The sequence below is a fragment of the Diceros bicornis genome, chromosome 23, assembly GCF_020826845.1.
Source record: "Diceros bicornis minor isolate mBicDic1 chromosome 23, mDicBic1.mat.cur, whole genome shotgun sequence".
Lineage (NCBI taxonomy): Eukaryota > Metazoa > Chordata > Mammalia > Perissodactyla > Rhinocerotidae > Diceros > Diceros bicornis.
This window is the reverse complement of record NC_080762.1, coordinates 24,107,068-24,123,179: the sequence shown is the minus strand read 5'-3', so window position 1 is coordinate 24,123,179 and position 16,112 is coordinate 24,107,068. Positions and strand designations below refer to the sequence as shown.

Below are 16,112 nucleotides of genomic sequence, written 5' to 3'. Positions count from 1 at the left end.
CGGGCCGGCCCCCACTCTGTGTATTTTGATTGGAAAATTTAGTCTGTTTACATTTAAAGTAGTTATTGATAGTTATATACTTATTGCCATTTTGTTTGTTGTTTTCTGGCTGTTTGGTAATTCCTTTGTTCCTTTCTTCTCTTGCTCTCCTCCTTTGTGATTTGATGATTTTCTGTATTGGTATGCTTAGATTCCTTTCTGTTTATCTTTTGTGTATCTACTATAGGTTTTTGCTTTGTGGTTACCATGAGCTTACATAAAACATCTTATATTTATAACAGTCTATTTTAAGTTGATAACAACTTAAGTTCAAATGCATTTTAAAGCTCTACATTTTTACTATCACTCCCCCAGTTTTTGTTTTTGATGTCACAATTTAAATCTTTTTATCTTGTGTATCCAATGTCAAATTATTGTAGTTATAATTATTTTTACTACTTTTGTCTTTTAACCTTTATACTAGATTGATAAGTGATTAACCTACCACCATTACAACATCACATTATTCTGGATTTAACTATGTATTTATCTTTACCAGTGAGATTTATGCTTGATATGTTTTCCTGTTGCTAATTAGCACCCCTCATTTCAGCTTAAAGCAGTCACTTTAACATTTCTCACAAGGCTGGTCTAGTGGTGTGGAACTCCTTCAGCTTTTGCTTGTCTGGAAAAACTGTTTGTCTTTCCTTCAATTCTGAAGGACAGCTTTGCCGGGTAGAGTATTCTTGTTTGGACGTTTTTTTCTTTTAGCACTTTGAATGTATTGTGCCACTCCCTTCTGGCCTGCAAAGTCCCTGCTGAAAAATTTGCTGATAGTCTTATGGGGGGTTCCCTTGTATATAACAAGTTTTTCTCTTGCTGTTTTTATGATCCTCTCCTGTCTTTAACTTTTGACAATTTAATTTTAATGTGTCTTGGTGTGGGTCTCTTTGAGTTCATCTTGTTTGGAACTCTCTAGGCTTCCTGGATCTGGGTATCTGTTTCCTTACCCAGGTTAGGGAAGTTTTTAGCCATTATTTATTCACATAAGTTTTCTACTCCTTTCTCTCTTCTCCTTCTAGGACCCTATAATGTGAGTATTGGTCTGCTTGATATTGTCCCCTAAGTCCCTTGAACTATATTCACTCTTTTTCATTCTTTTTGCTTTTTGCTGCTCTGATTGGTTGAATTCCACTGCCCTGTCTTTGAATTTGCTGGTCCTTTCTTCTGCTTCCTTATTTTGCTGTTGAATCCCTCCATTGAATTCTTCAGTTGAGTTATTGTATTCTTTGATAAACAAGCAAAGAGCAATAGGATATATTGGAGTATATGAGGAAGCTTTTTCGTGTAAAACTAATTTGGCCTGACCTTGTTTTTCCAAAAGGGCCTGACATGGCCTGTTGAGCATGCATTGTACATCTGCTTTAAACATTTACTATATCCCAAAGACAAGAATGATGCGCTTAAAGATAGGGATGTGGCTTCCCCCCACATCGGCATTTCTTTGAGGATAAGCATCTCTTCCTGGAAACTAAAGATGAATTACCAACCTGCTATGGTCACCTTGTGACCATTGACCTGCTGACCACTGACCTGCTGTGCCAGCTAAGCATCTCGTGACAGTAGTAAAAGAGATAGTCCTGTCATATGTGATGTATGCTCTTTGTTCCAGGATGGTGTATAACCACTCTGTACACCCCACTTCTTTGGTGCCCTTTCTTCCTTGCAGAAGGAAGTCCCCGGGCCACAGTTCTCAAACCTGGCTCATAATAAACTCATCTCAATTTTGATTTATAGATTGATTATGGATTATTTGCATCAACATCTTCAGCTCCATGATTTCTGTTTGGTACTTTCTTATATTTTCTGTCTCTTCGTTGAAATTCTCACTTTGTTCATGCATTGTTCTCCTGACCTCAGTGAGCATCTTTATGACCATTATTTTGAACTTTTTTATCAGGTAAATCACTTATCTCCATTTCGTTGAGGTCTTTTCCTGAGGTTTTATCTTGTTCTTTTGTTTGGAACACATTTCTTTGTTTCTTCATTTTCCTTGACTCTCTGCATTGGTTTCCATGTATTGGATAAAACAGCCACGTCCTCCAGTCTTGGTGTGGTCTTGTGTAGGCGATGAACCTTATCCTTCAACTCTGCCTAGCTCTTGGTTGTCTCTCATACTTTTTTGATTGTCCAAGCCGCTTCTTTGTTCTTAGTGGCTCCTAGTAGTTGAGGGTGTGCCAAGACCTGTCAGTGTTTCAAATGGGAGGATATCAGTCAGCACCTAGATGCAGGCTAATTAGAAGCCAGACTCGCAGGCAGCAGCTTTTAAAGTATGCAAATATACCTCTTTCAGAGGAAAACCAGGAGATAGATGTTTCTGTCTGATCCTTCTGCACTGAGCCCTGGAGTGGTAGCCAGTTAAGAACTGTTTATTTGTTGGCTATAGTCCTGTTGAACTCGTGAACGCAAGGCCCACTGGCCACCAGAGCCAAGTGATCAAAGGGGTGTTCCCTAGGCAGCAGCTACAAAAACCAAGATGCCAGATGTGTGTACAAGCTCCTTTCTGGGAGATACCAGTGACCTGGAGCAAGGCAGAGGGAGAGAGGGAAGATGGCGTCCACTGGCCTTGCCAGTCTCTGGAGAGTATTGCAGTTGGTGCCTTGATGTGTGTTAAATTAGAAAGCTGCCCCTCAGGCTGCAGCTATTAAGATAAGCAAATAGGCTCTTTCCCAGAAAGACTGGTTTTAGCCTGCTGCCTCTGCTGGGCCCCAGGGGGTTAGCTGTGGTGTCTTCCTGGTCACATTCTCTTCTCCCCAAATACATACAGAAACCTGATTTTGTAAGTCTGTGAGTTCCTCTTCCTCTACAAGATATTTTGCTTTGTAAGCCACTCTTGGAGCTTGGCCAAAGTGACAGAGCTATGGGTGAGGTTGAGGAAACGAGACAGAGATGCAGTGGAATCACTGCTGTGTCTTACGGCTTCCTCCTTGGATCTCAAATGCTAGAAACAATCTATGACTATTTTCCTGTATAAAGCTATTTATTAAGCAGAACTCTAGGGGATTAATGGTATCAGATTTCGATACTGAACCTCTTAATCTCAAGTTCACGTGCCCGATACCCAGCAAGCCAGACACTGAGACATCGGTGCTTGGAATTGGCCAAAACAAGTAGGTGGGAGCCTGGGTCCGCTCAAATCCACCTCCCCCAGCACAGAAAATGGTGGTGGGGGGGGCGGGGGGGGCGGGGGGGAGGGGTTTGATACCAGCTCAAGACAAGGTTGACATAAGGGAAGCCATATTGTAGAAAAGAAACCCTATCGTAATTTTGAATGACCTCTGACAAACTAAGCCAGCTAGATATGCACCTTCCAGGAGATCTAACTGCTCTGTAGATTTTACAATCCCTGCTTGTGCATGTACCTCCCAGCTGTGATAAGATGATAACTTTGTTCTTTTGAGTTCCTTAGGAATGTTATGACCCCCGAACAGAGTTTATGCTGATAGCCATCACCAATGAAAAGTGAAAGATCTGGCGTGGTGACTCCCAGTCTGTAACACCAGAAGGTCAACATTCCTAACCTCCTCCCCTATAACCCATCGGCCTATATAACTGCTGTAAGATTTTGTGCCCCTGGGCCGGCCCCGTGGCTTAGCGGTTAAGTGCGCGCGCTCCGCTACTGGCGGCCGGGGTTTGGATCCCGGGCGTGCACCGACGCACCGCTTCTCCGGCCTCAGCATCCCACATACAGCAACTAGAAGGATGTGCAACTAGGACATACAACTATCTGCTGGGGCGTTGGGGGAAAAAAAAAAAAAAAAAAAGGAGGATTGGCAATAGATGTTAGCTCAGAGCTGGTCTTCCTCAGCAAAAAGAGGAGGATTAGCATGGATGTTAGCTCAGGGCTGATCTTCCTCACAAAAAAAAAAAAAAAAGATTTTGTGCCCCTTAAGATGATTCTTTCAGACATGAGTCGGCCATCTTCCCCCTTGCTAGCAAGCTGTAAAAGTCCTTTCTTTCCTACCACCTCACCTCTTGACTATTGGCATGTCTTGCCGTGGGCAGACGGACCCCCTTTTTGGGTGGTAAGTTTTATAGAGCTTGGCAGGAGGGGCTTCAGGCAAACAAAGGGGTCACTCCCGATAAGCCTCGGGGCAATGACTTCTGGGCTTCAACAGCTGCTGAGGGCCGGCCAGTGACTGCAACCTCTCCGAGAGCATTCTCTTTTTTCTCCAAGACAAGCTCACTAGTTCTTCTGGAAAATAAGCTCACAACTCCTTGAGACCCCTGAGTCACCCCTCAAGTTAAACAGGAAAAACAGCAAACTGATTTAATATCTACAGTACCCCTCAGGTACCGGCCTTCAATTTCATCCATTTTTATAAAACCAAAAATGGTTAAAGGCAACAGGTGTTATCAGAGGAAAGAGAAGAGGTATTACGGGCTAACAGTAAGTAGACAGCACTTGGCTGACTGTCCTCCAAGAGTGCAGGTCTCACTGAGAGAGATCAGGACATAGCCAGCCTCAAAATAGCTACTTGTGTACTGCCGCCTCCCCTGTCCCCCCACCGCCCCTTCCTTTTAGTCATGGCAGAGCTCTAACAATGTTATTTATAGCCAGGTTTATTTTTACTTTATAAAATCAAATATGTGAATATTTTAAGAAATACTGTTCTGAAATTGAGAAATCAGGTTAAAGCTTATTTGATAGGCCTTCAAGGAATATCCTCCTGCTTCAGCTGTTATGAAAATGAAAACTATAAGCTATAAGACTTGACTAGTATAAAATACAGCTCTAGAAGAGACTTTAGGGCATAGGGCAGTGTGCTTGATGGCAGGGAATGTGCATCTTCTGGGACTCATGCGGATGTCCCATGACAATCAGCAGGGCTGAGTAGAGTCCACAAACTCTCTGGGTGGCTTGCTCCAGCCCTCATAGGACTACCTCCTCTAAGAATTTTTTATAGCTGTTCTCTGTTTACATTTTTATCTTTCCCCCCCAATATAGTGGCCTTCTTCACAGACACTATTAGAAAATTGAAGTTCATAGAATTGAATATTACATGTTTCAGCATTTGCCCATTTCCCAGTTGATTGGGACCTCTGTGGGAGTCGGGAGGGGAGACAGAGTTGTAACTAACTTTTGTTAATACTTTGTATCTAGGGAAAGACACTAGTGGCAAGCGGGCAGAAGGAGAGAAAACGATGTTTTAACAAACTTAAGGGAATGTTTGTTTAATGAAATTATTTCCTCAGCATTACTCAGAAAATGGAGTCTCTTTTTCTTGTGTGTGTGGTCTGGGTGAACGGCAAAACTTTTTTTTTTGTGTGAGGAAGATCAGCCCTGAGCTAACATTCCTCTTTTTGTCAAGGAAGATTGGCCCTGGGCTAACATCCATGCCCACCTTCCTCTACTTTATATGGGACGCCGCCACAGCATGGCTTGACAAGCCCTGTGTCGGTGCACGCCTGGGATCCGAACCCATGAACCCTGGGCCGCTGAAGCGGAGCGCGCGCACTTAACCGCTGCACGGTCAGGCCGGCCCCTGAACAGCAAAACTTTATTAATAGCTGATCTAGAAGGGAGGGAAAGTAATTATGAAAGTATACTGGAAGCTTCTTACAAAATATTTTTTCAGTAAAATAGGTCCAAGTTTCAACACCTTCACAGGTGACAGTTACTGAAATAGCAAATGAATCTCATTAAAAGGCAGTTAGGCTACAGACTCGAGGACAGAGTTACAAGGGAGGCAATTCCCTTCAGAAAAGGAAACCAGAGAGATGCTAAGTGCCTAAAACTGAGCTAGTTTGGGGCACTTGTGTTGAATAACCATTTGTTAGTCTGGCTGTGTCCATTATAAAGAGGTTAAGTATGGTTATTCTTGTGAGAATATTGTGTCTAGTTACTATGATGAAAAAGATGATGTAAGCAGGAGTCTTGATAGCACAGAACTTGCTTAGAAAAGGGAAAGTCACAGAGAAAACTTCATTAATGCCCACCCACACAAGGGTAAGAAAACTCTAATTCTGTGGATTAGCCTCAGCCTCCCAAACAAAAAAAAAATCCCCAGAAGTGGGGATGTAGTATGTCTCTGCAGGACTTAGGAGATATATGTGCAGAGATGTGCTTTGTATCTCTCTGATTCCATATTTACCATATAATTTTCAGAAAGCCAATCCCCTCAGTATTTGGAAGTACTGAATTTGGCAATGGAAGACCTATTTCTGGTGTATAACCAGGTGAGCTTTCTGTGTTAAGAAACATTTTCTATTGAAAAAATTGGCATGTTTTAAAAAATAATGTAATTTTTGCTTTCCCTCTGGCTTCAAGATTAAATGAAAATGAACAAAGATCTACTAACAAGTGGATTCTTAGAACTCTAAAAGGATGAGAGCTAAATTTTTCCTAGACTACTTTTGCTGCCATTTTTTTTTAATCCTAAAGTTTTGGTAAGGGAATTGCAATGTCACTTAGGATACAATGAGTTAAATTTACCTCAACAAATTCAGAAAAGGGTAGGGTAAGATGTAACCAACGTAGGCTTATAAAACAGATGAAGATAATACCCTTTACAGGAAGATAAAAATCACGCATATATTTCATATTTTATTCAATTTTAATATGGTTTCCATTATTAACTTTTAAAACAAAATGATTTCCAGTTTAGAAAACAATGCACTGACCACATAATTCCTTTTTCATTTTATACAGTTATACAAATATTCTAAATACACATTTTGTGTTCAAGATGATGGCAAATAAGATTAACTGTACAGTACATAAGGAAAGAAAATATTTTAAGCATATTTAGAAGCAATAGAAATGTCTATACAAAACAAGCAAAAATGGAATAAATTTTTTTATTTTTAAAGTATTGCAACAGGCCCACAGGTTGGTAACAAAAATGTCTTTGCACAGTTCCTCACAATGCCCCATTAATAGCTAAAGCAAGACAGCGGGTTTAGAAAATAATGTTTCAAAATGCTACACGATACTATTGTTTGCACAGTTTGATCAAAATAACAACTCTACTCTGAGTCAAGCAAAACCTAGAGGAAATATACCAAACAACTTGAAAATCATTTGTATAAAATTCATTGCACATTATTTTACTCAGTTGTTTGAAAAGTAAAAAAGTGTATTTACAAAATATTTCGCAGTCAAAATTATGAAGTGAATGGATATCTCTAAGTAACACGTCTTGATACAGACAGTTCAAGGAAAACACACGAATGGTTTTTTTAAAAGAGGTTTTCAGTGCTCCTTCCACAGGGAAGTAAATATGATCTATTCAAATGGATATACAAGATGTTACACATACTGGAGAAAATTCAACACCTGCATTATAAAACAATGTTAAAAAGGTGAAAGGATGAGAAATTTGTACGTTGTAAGAGGTGAGCTATTCAGAGATCAACTAATACAATTTTTAATTCAGTTAGCATAAAAGTCTTCATAGTCTTCAGATAATAGACAGTGAACATACTTGACTCGATGAAAGTTGAAAAAGCACCATGCACAACAGTTTAGTGGTAAACACTGAAAAAAATAGCACCTGGAATTTTGTGATATTGACAATTTAAAACTGGTCTAGTAATTGCCGGAGATATGGTGCCTTGGATAATTCTCTATTCACTCGGGAAAGTTTGAAAAGTACTGGGCAGTTCAGAGAAACACATGGGATATGTCGATCAAAGCAACCTGTACAGTTCTTGCATATCTGAAAGTACAAGAGGGATATATAAAACAATAGGAAAGTTCCTATGTATATGTGTAAACAACAGATTTCTCTAATCCCTCCTCTCTGACCCACCACCGATTACTGGCAGACATATGACATGTAATATATTACAGAAAGTTTCATTAATTTTCATCTCTTTGAAGCCTAGCATACCCTATGTTGAGACATTTTGAAAGGATATTATTTCACAAAACAGAGCACAAAATTCCGTAAGAATTCATTTCATTCCAGAGATCAACTTTCATTTACAGTAAAATTCTATTATATTAAGATCCACACACCATTCAGACACTGCCTCTTAAATGTGCTATAAACACTATTTTTCAAATTACTCAGATTTATCTTTTTATATGCCAATCATGTTTCTTATTTCAAAGGAGAAAATGCCAGTATGAAAAAAATTAAAGGATGTCAGTTTGAAAGTAGTAGTCTAGACCAGTGGTTCTCAACCCTGGCTATACATGAGCTTAAAAATATACTCATGCCTGAGCTCCACGCCAGACCAATCAGTCAGAATTTCTGGGCCTGAGAGCCTACAAATCTGTGCTTCTTAGGGCTCCCAGGTGATTCTGATGTATAATAAGATCTGATCTAAAGGAAAATAATACATCATAAGGCAATTTTTAAAGAGCAGAAGCATTATAATGTCTTATACAACGATCAGATTTTAAACAATACGTCAAGTCTCAGGTCACACATACAGTTAAAAAAAGATTATAAAACATGAAAAACATCCAAAAATTAAAAAGGATACTAGTGAGGACCCCAAGGATCAAGAAAGTACAGGCTGATTTTTCACCTGAATAGTGTATCCATGTGATTAAAAAAAGGGATACCAAATAGTAACTATTACTCTAGATTGTCTTTTAAGAGAGAAATCAATCTGCTCTACTTAGTTCTTTGATCTCTATCAGAGTTTCTGTTTTAGACATGTCTCACAGGCAATGACTTTTTGTTCTTTGCCCCAGTATCTTCCAGTGAACTGAAGGACATGTTTTCCTGAGCACACTGGTTATTGTGTCCAGTGTTAGGATACTGCCACAGCAAACGGCTGAGAGACCTGTGCTTCAGTGTGCTCTCTCAAGACGAAGTGTGCTGTTCTACTATGAAGCCTTTCACCAATGAGATCTCTGCCCAGAGACCCAAATCTATTCCCAAATACAGAATTTCTGTATTGCAGCTCTATGTACTGCAGCTACATGCAGGTGCCAGGACAAACTGATAAATATTTATGCACTTGCTGTGCTCGTCTGATAAATAAGCCAGGATGGAATTACTTGCCTCACTAAATTTAACTCAATGTTTAGTTTCAAGAACCTTTCCTGGTGATTTAAACCCTGAGCATTATAGTTGAATGTAGCTTACGTTTAAAATTTTAAACACCACAACCTGGCCATTTACTTTTTTAGCTCATAAGGAGGCAGACATTTAAAAAAACATCTGCTTTAATCTTCACTGATTCTTTCTTTTTGCTATCCTTTGGCGTACTTTCCTATTTTTTCAAAAATTTTCAGTCAGATGCTTAATTCATTTATTTTCACTCTTTCAATGTTTATTATTAAAAGTGTTTAAGGTGATGAATTTTCTCTAAGATCTGCTAGGGCTGTCTAGAACCTTATATGTAGTGTTTGTTTCAAAGGGAGTGTTAAAATTTCCAAGTGGAAGGATCATTTTGTTTTCTGAGTTTATAATTAATTAACAGCTTTATAGCATTTATTGATAAAATGTTTGTAATATTTCTACTTTTTGAAATTTATTAAGGCTTTCTTTACAGACTAAGATACAGTCAATTTTTTAACATTCCATAAACACTTGAAGTGTATTTTCTAATATTGGGTTACAGAGTTTGATATATAATCATAAGTTCTACCTTATAATGTTGTTTATATCTTCCATAACCGTACTTATTTCTGATCACTTGATTGGTCTTGGGCTGAAGAAGGTGTATCAAAGTCTTCTGTTACTAATGTTTCTGACCATTTCTCATTACATCTCCTATAATTTCTGCTTTATGAAAATTTCTACTGATTATTTAGGTACAGGAGACATATTTTAATTCTCTGAAAAAAAACCCCTAAAGTTAAAAATATCTTTTGAAAGATGATGAACCATCCTCATTTATAAATAGCATCACTTCTTTTAAACTACATTTTTATAAGAAATAAGACCTAATATTGAAGGAGGGTTCTGGTTAAATTGATGGCACCAACCAGTGCAGTGTATGTCGCTGAGGGCAGAAGACAGGAAGGTACAGGGAAGAGACCACTCACAGCCTTGGACTTCAGTGGCGCTCTGGAGGTTCTGCTCACATTTGCGCCTTATACTAGAAGCGAACAAGGGAATTTTCTATGAGGGTTGGTTGCTGCCACGAGGGAGCTGGGAACAGCCAGTGACTTCAGTGGTTGCACTGACTAGCACCACAAAGCTAGCACAAGGTGGCTGAAAATTGGTTGGTAATCAGCCCAGTGACATACTGCTGCTTTAACTGTGCATTCAGCAGGAAGCTGTTCATTCATTCAATGCATATTCACAGACCAGCTCCACAGGCTGGACTCCATGCTGGACTCCATGCTAGGCACAGCCGACTGAGCAGTGAGGGAAGAGTAGGGCCTCTGCCCTCACTGGGCTCACTTGCTGTCTAGTGGGGAAGAGAGACACATAATCACAGTAAAGCAGAGGTTATGGCAGGAGCCCACTGCAGGGAAGGCTTCACCTGGGTTGGGAGTTTAAGCTAATTCCTCTCAGATGATGATTAGTGGGGGTAGAGGAAAGCGTTCCAGGCACAGGGAACAGCGCGTTGAAAGGCCAGGATGTGGAACAGACTAAGGTGTATTCACGGCCCTAAAAGAAGTTCATGGGTGGAGGATAGAGTGTGACAGGCAAAAGGGCAAGAAATGGTGACAGAAAGGTAGCAGGTAGGGGCCAGAATGGAGAAAGACTTATAAAATATGCTAAGGAGTTTGAATTTTATGAGAGAGAGAGAGAACACCAGATTTGTACTTTTAAAAGATCGTTCTAGCTATAATATTGAGAATGGATAGGATGGGAGGGGGTCAGGGTAGGACAGGGTTGCAGGAGTTTAGGGGAAAGAGAATGGTGGTTTGGAGTAGGATGGTGACAGAGGGAAGGAGAAAGGTGAGGGTATTTAAGAATTATTTAGGAGATGGAAGGGGAGACGGAAAAGTCAACTTATTTCAACAAGCTAGGCTTCTGTGGTTGCATCAAAATCATCATACCTTTTAGATCCCACCATCCTTAATGAGATCTATTTAATCTCATCCTTAATGAGATCTGTTTCTAGATGACTGGCTATACTCTCTAAAACTTAAGAATTTTCTGCCAGGACAAATTGAGCAGCTAGAATGGTACAGAGGAAATAGTCTATACTTTACCAATCCTTAATCATCTTTCTATAATCATTCAAATTCTTAAGAGCCTAGTGTCCTAAGAGATGGTTTCTTTCTCTGGTCACCTGCGTGGCAGCTAAGTTTTCCTACTAAGAGACTGTGGATTGATAATGTGTCTTGATTCAAAAGCTTCTTCACCTTGAGGACAAGGTGCAGAGCCTGGCCTTTACATACTGCTGGTTGGGTTACATGAGGCCTCTGAGCAATGAGCTGCTAGGAATGATTGTGTAAGAGAATTTACAACATTATAGCTGATGGGACCTTTGCATTCTGATAACACTGAGGCCAAGGGACATGGCCAATGTTATGAAGTCCAGACTAGAATTCTGATTTCCTTATTATCAGCATGTTTCATTTTCTACAAAATCACACTGCCTCTCAATTATTTGGTTGGTTTTAAAACATTTCAATAACTTTATATATTGCTCTTATAAAAGAAGACAAAACAACAAAACAAACTCCACCCCAAAATTGTTCTTGTCTAGCCTGAAGTTAAAAATATAACTTGAATATGATGGTATATTATATAGATATGAGCTATATAAGATATAACCATTCCTTTAAGAAATATACATTTAAAAAAATGTGCTATGATAATTTTTCTTTAGATTTCATTTTCCAACTTATTTCAAGAGATTTCTGTTTATTTCTGCTAGAATTCCTGTGTTTGAAAAACCATCTCTGCATTTTAGGTCTATATCTAGCTTGGCCGCTTATTAGCAGTGTACCATGGGGACAATTACTCAACCACTCTGTGTCAGTTTACTCCTCTGTAAGAGGGCCTACAATAGTCTCTGGTGTATAGTAGATTTAATCATGATAACTATTAATTTTCTATCTGGACTCTTAGAATTGAGAAACTTCCCAAATTTACTAGCAATTCTGTAGGACAACCATATTTTTATGGGAATGGTAGTAGATATAGTAGATAGAGGAACTGGTACTTTTCTTTCTCTCTTTTTAATACTATGTTAAAAGAAATTGTGTGTATGGATGTTGTAGTTCTAGGTTTTAATAAACACAATACACTATTCCATAAAAACAAAAAATAAATTATAAAACAAATTAAGCCATTTTTAATAGTTTAGTTCAATTATGATATTTTTGAGCTTTTAAGAAGTTTATTAACTTGGAATCCTTACTACAGTTTTCACAGCAGTTTCATATCTCATACTATACCTCAAGAATTGACTACATTTCCCCCAAAAATTAGATTGCTTGGGATTCTGGGTCTACTGAACAGGTCGTACCTTTACAAGTTGCTCCTGTTTACGTTCCAACTCCCGAATCTCTTGGTTGAGGATGACTGCAACATGCTGAGGTTGGCTCCGACATTTACTACAGATGCCGTGCTGAGTCAGGTCATCACACACAGGACAGTGTAAGGTAGTGAAATATTGTGAAATAGTGCCTTTCCGTCCTCCAGGTTCACTTCGAGAGAAGCTGGTCACTTTCTGGATCTATAAAAACATCAATTCAGAAATAAGTCTGAGCCAGCTTCACAGCAGAGCTGCTCTTCTCATGCTAATTATGGGTTTACCAAGGTATTATTCATTCAACAAATATTGAGTAGCTACTAGATGTCAGGCACTGCTCTAGACAATGGGGCTACAGAAATGAACAAAGTCCTTCCTTTCACACAGCTTACATCTCGATATCATCAGATATATTGATTTTTTTCTTTTGGAAAAAAAGTCTCCTACAGCTCAGTTTTTTGGTTGAGATACATAGATGTATGAGATCACACAGGGCAATGGAGAGCAGAGAGGACAGTGGAAGAAATCCAGGTTGAGAGTGGATACTGTTTATGGCTGCACAATTTGGGCCATGGAAACAAGGCAAGCGGAAGGTTAAAAATAACTTGTTAGGCAGTAGGGTGCAAAATTCAAGCAAAAGTAAACCTGGAGCATTTCAAATGTAATACAGATACAAGTTACCTAAGCCGCCTTCATTTGAAGCTAATAATGGTTTCAGAGATCTGTCCTCTGGGACTCTTTTTACATTGAAATAACATTATCATATTATTATTATACCCTTGGCATAGTCTCATGGTGTCTTATAAATCACTTTGCATAAAAGTTATTAGGTCAGCCTCTTACAAATGCCATTGGTTTAACATTCTTGCTGATGATGAAATAAAAACTAGTAGTAGCTTGCTGGCATAGAGCCAGGGTGCAGCACTACAGATGTCAGCCAGCACAGATTTTCTGGGGCACAGCAGCCGCCTCAGTTTCCTAGATGATTCTTTTCCTGAGGCCATACTGAGGAAGTAAAAATAATTTAAGTTTAAACTTTTATCAGTTTGCCTGAATACCATCAGCCTTTCATGGTCTGAGATAACAGCAAATGACTGAGCAGATCCAATTCTAAACATCAGATAAAAACGACTACTCTCCTAGGGTAAGGTAGCCCCAATTATTACAGAATCACATATTGTTCCTTCAGGCTTCTAATGAGTAAACTAAGAAAGAAGAGTTCAAGCAAAACTCCCTTTGCTAAGATTCCACGTTGCACGTTTTCCTTTAGTATAATGCTATTTTACCGTTATTTCTTTAGTCTGGTTTCTTCAGGACTATGTCCAGATACTACATCTTATATATTTCTTAGACACCCATATTGAAGGAATTTTTGCTTTCCATTTATTTTTTTATTAGCTGGTTTATTCTGAGTTATTTTGTAGTTAAGTGCTCACCACTGTAATAGTCGTGGGATTTATTTTAGTATTCTATAATTTGGCCAATCGGACAGCAGCTGGGAAGGTGTTTATAGAAAACTTAACAGTTTCTTTTAGGAAACCGGCAGAGTGTGGCGCCTTTGCCAGTTTAACAGAACATCTGCTTTGCCTTTCATAGCACATAAATAAAATATTTAGTTCTACTGGAAATTTTAAGTAAATTCTCTCTATAGTCATAGCACAGGTACTATTTAGTAGTAAGCTTACCCTTGGTAATTCATGATACCAGTTGAAGACATCAATACCAATAAGTGAGAAGATTCTTGCCAGGGGTGGAAGGATTTGCTTGGTGATATAGTAGGTGGCATTCAGTCTCAGAGTCGGGTCCTGCAGGAGTTCCACTGGGCGCCTTACCAGCTGGATAAGTGGTACTCCGGGGGCCCCATAAATGATGACGTATGGCACTCGCTCCCCAACTCGAGGCTCAGAGCGCCGGTCATAAGTAAGCATTTTCCTATTTAAATCCAAATAAAATATGTACTCAAAGACTGTCGTGGAAGGCATCTTTCCAGAAAATTGCACGAGAATTAAACAATAATGAAACCATGAGAAATCTACAAGGGGTACCTTCAAGTTAGAGTTATAACTTTTTTTGAGAACTATATACACTTCACTTAGTTGGCCCCAAGTGGATATCCTGTAAGAGTTTAAAACTTACTCTTTGAATCGTTGCTATCTGGAAAACAATACGAGTTGGCAGATATCAGCTGGCTTAAAATGTTTTCTATCCCCTAAGAGTAAGAACTGTCATAAATCTAACAATGAAAGACGAGAGAAAATTTAGCTGATTAGATGATGTGATTCCAGAATGATACCATCTAAGTAGCCAGCCCTGGTGGTCTAGTGGTTGAGATCTGGCACTCTCACTGCTACATCCCGGTTCATTTCCCAGTCAGAGAACCACACCACCATCTGTCGGCTGTCATACTGTGGTGGCTTCGTGTTGCTGTGATGCTGAAAGCTATGCCACCAGTATGTCAAATACCAGCAGGGTCACCCATGTGGACAGGTTTCAGTGGAGCTTCCAGACTCAGACAGACTAGGAAGAAGGACCTGGCCAGCCACTTTGAAAACACTGGCCATGAAAACCCTGTGAATAGCAGCAGAGCATTGTCTGATATAGCATCGGAAGGTGAGAGGATGATGCAAAAATACCAGCCAAGGTTCTGTTCTGCTGAACACTGGGTCACTACGAGTTGGAATTGACTTAAGGGCACTAACAACAACAACCATCAAAGTGCTTTGGTAGATCAATATTAAGGACTATGAAGTGATTTTGATGTGAGAAAAACAAACTATTCAAGCTCTGTACCAGATTACAATTTCACTGAATTTAGTTTCCCAAGGGAAGCCCAGAAGACGAGTTCCTTCTTCCTGTGGAGGAGCATCCATTTACCTTTAGCGAGGCTTCACGTGGGCAGGTAAAAAAACAACTCTGTGTCTGTGCCTGTGGACTAGGTGTCTTTCCACCTACTCCAAACTATTCAGAATCCCAGGACTACACTTGCTAGGTATTGAGAGTTGTGCTATAGTCAGCATCATTACCTTGTAAGTTCAAGGGCTGGCACACAAGATCCAGGTTTATAAGAGAAACTTCCTCTGTATTCCTTGGCAAAGATAAAATCTTGTATGCTGGCCTTTCCTTCCAGAAGCTTCATACATTGTCGCTGAACATACTGTTTAATTAAACTTATATCTCTTGTTTCAAATAGCAGCTTTAGAGAACGCTCAAGTATCTTTAAAAAGAAAAAGAAAAGATATGCTCATAAAAATAAAATATCATCTAGTATATTTCATTATTGTTATACTTTCAATTATGTAACCTACTTGGGTAACTTGCTGATCTACCTAAACAACCTGCTATTTACAATGATTGAATAATAAAAATTATTAGAAATTGGAAAATACTTGAGACTTTATATAGCTTGCTATTTCTAAAAATAGCATATCATGTAGTTTGAGGAAAATCATATCGAGATGACAGGCAGATGAAATATTTGCTACGTGGTGAGCAACACATTTAAGTTTTTTTAAATGGCCAAAAGCACTCTAGGCACAAGAAACCAGACATGATTTCATGTATTGTTTTTTATCTACCCTATTATAGAAAGGACCTGATTCAGGTGGACAGAGAGAAATTTAAATATCACCAAGCAGTGAAACAAAAATCAGTTTTTGCCTTTTTATGGTGTCAATAAATATATACTAATTGTGGCAGAAATTTCTGTGCTAGAAATATTTCTACTAGGA

At 39.1% G+C, this 16,112-nt stretch overlaps 1 protein-coding gene across 3 annotated transcripts in view; it reads right to left on the bottom strand.

The window, feature by feature from the left end:
* Nucleotides 1-6,579: 6,579 nt before the first annotated feature.
* REV3L (REV3 like, DNA directed polymerase zeta catalytic subunit) overlaps nt 6,580-16,112 on the bottom strand; it is a 166,303-nt gene continuing 156,770 nt past the window's right edge. For all 3 annotated transcript variants that reach the window (XM_058566444.1, XM_058566445.1, XM_058566446.1), the window contains exons 29-32: nt 15,408-15,598; nt 14,070-14,316; nt 12,379-12,588; nt 6,580-7,700 (exon numbers count right to left, since the gene is read on the bottom strand). In XM_058566444.1, coding sequence (XP_058422427.1) covers nt 7,560-7,700; nt 12,379-12,588; nt 14,070-14,316; nt 15,408-15,598 — 789 coding nt within the window. In that variant the 3' untranslated portion in view covers nt 6,580-7,559. The remainder of the gene's footprint in view (nt 7,701-12,378; nt 12,589-14,069; nt 14,317-15,407; nt 15,599-16,112) is intronic.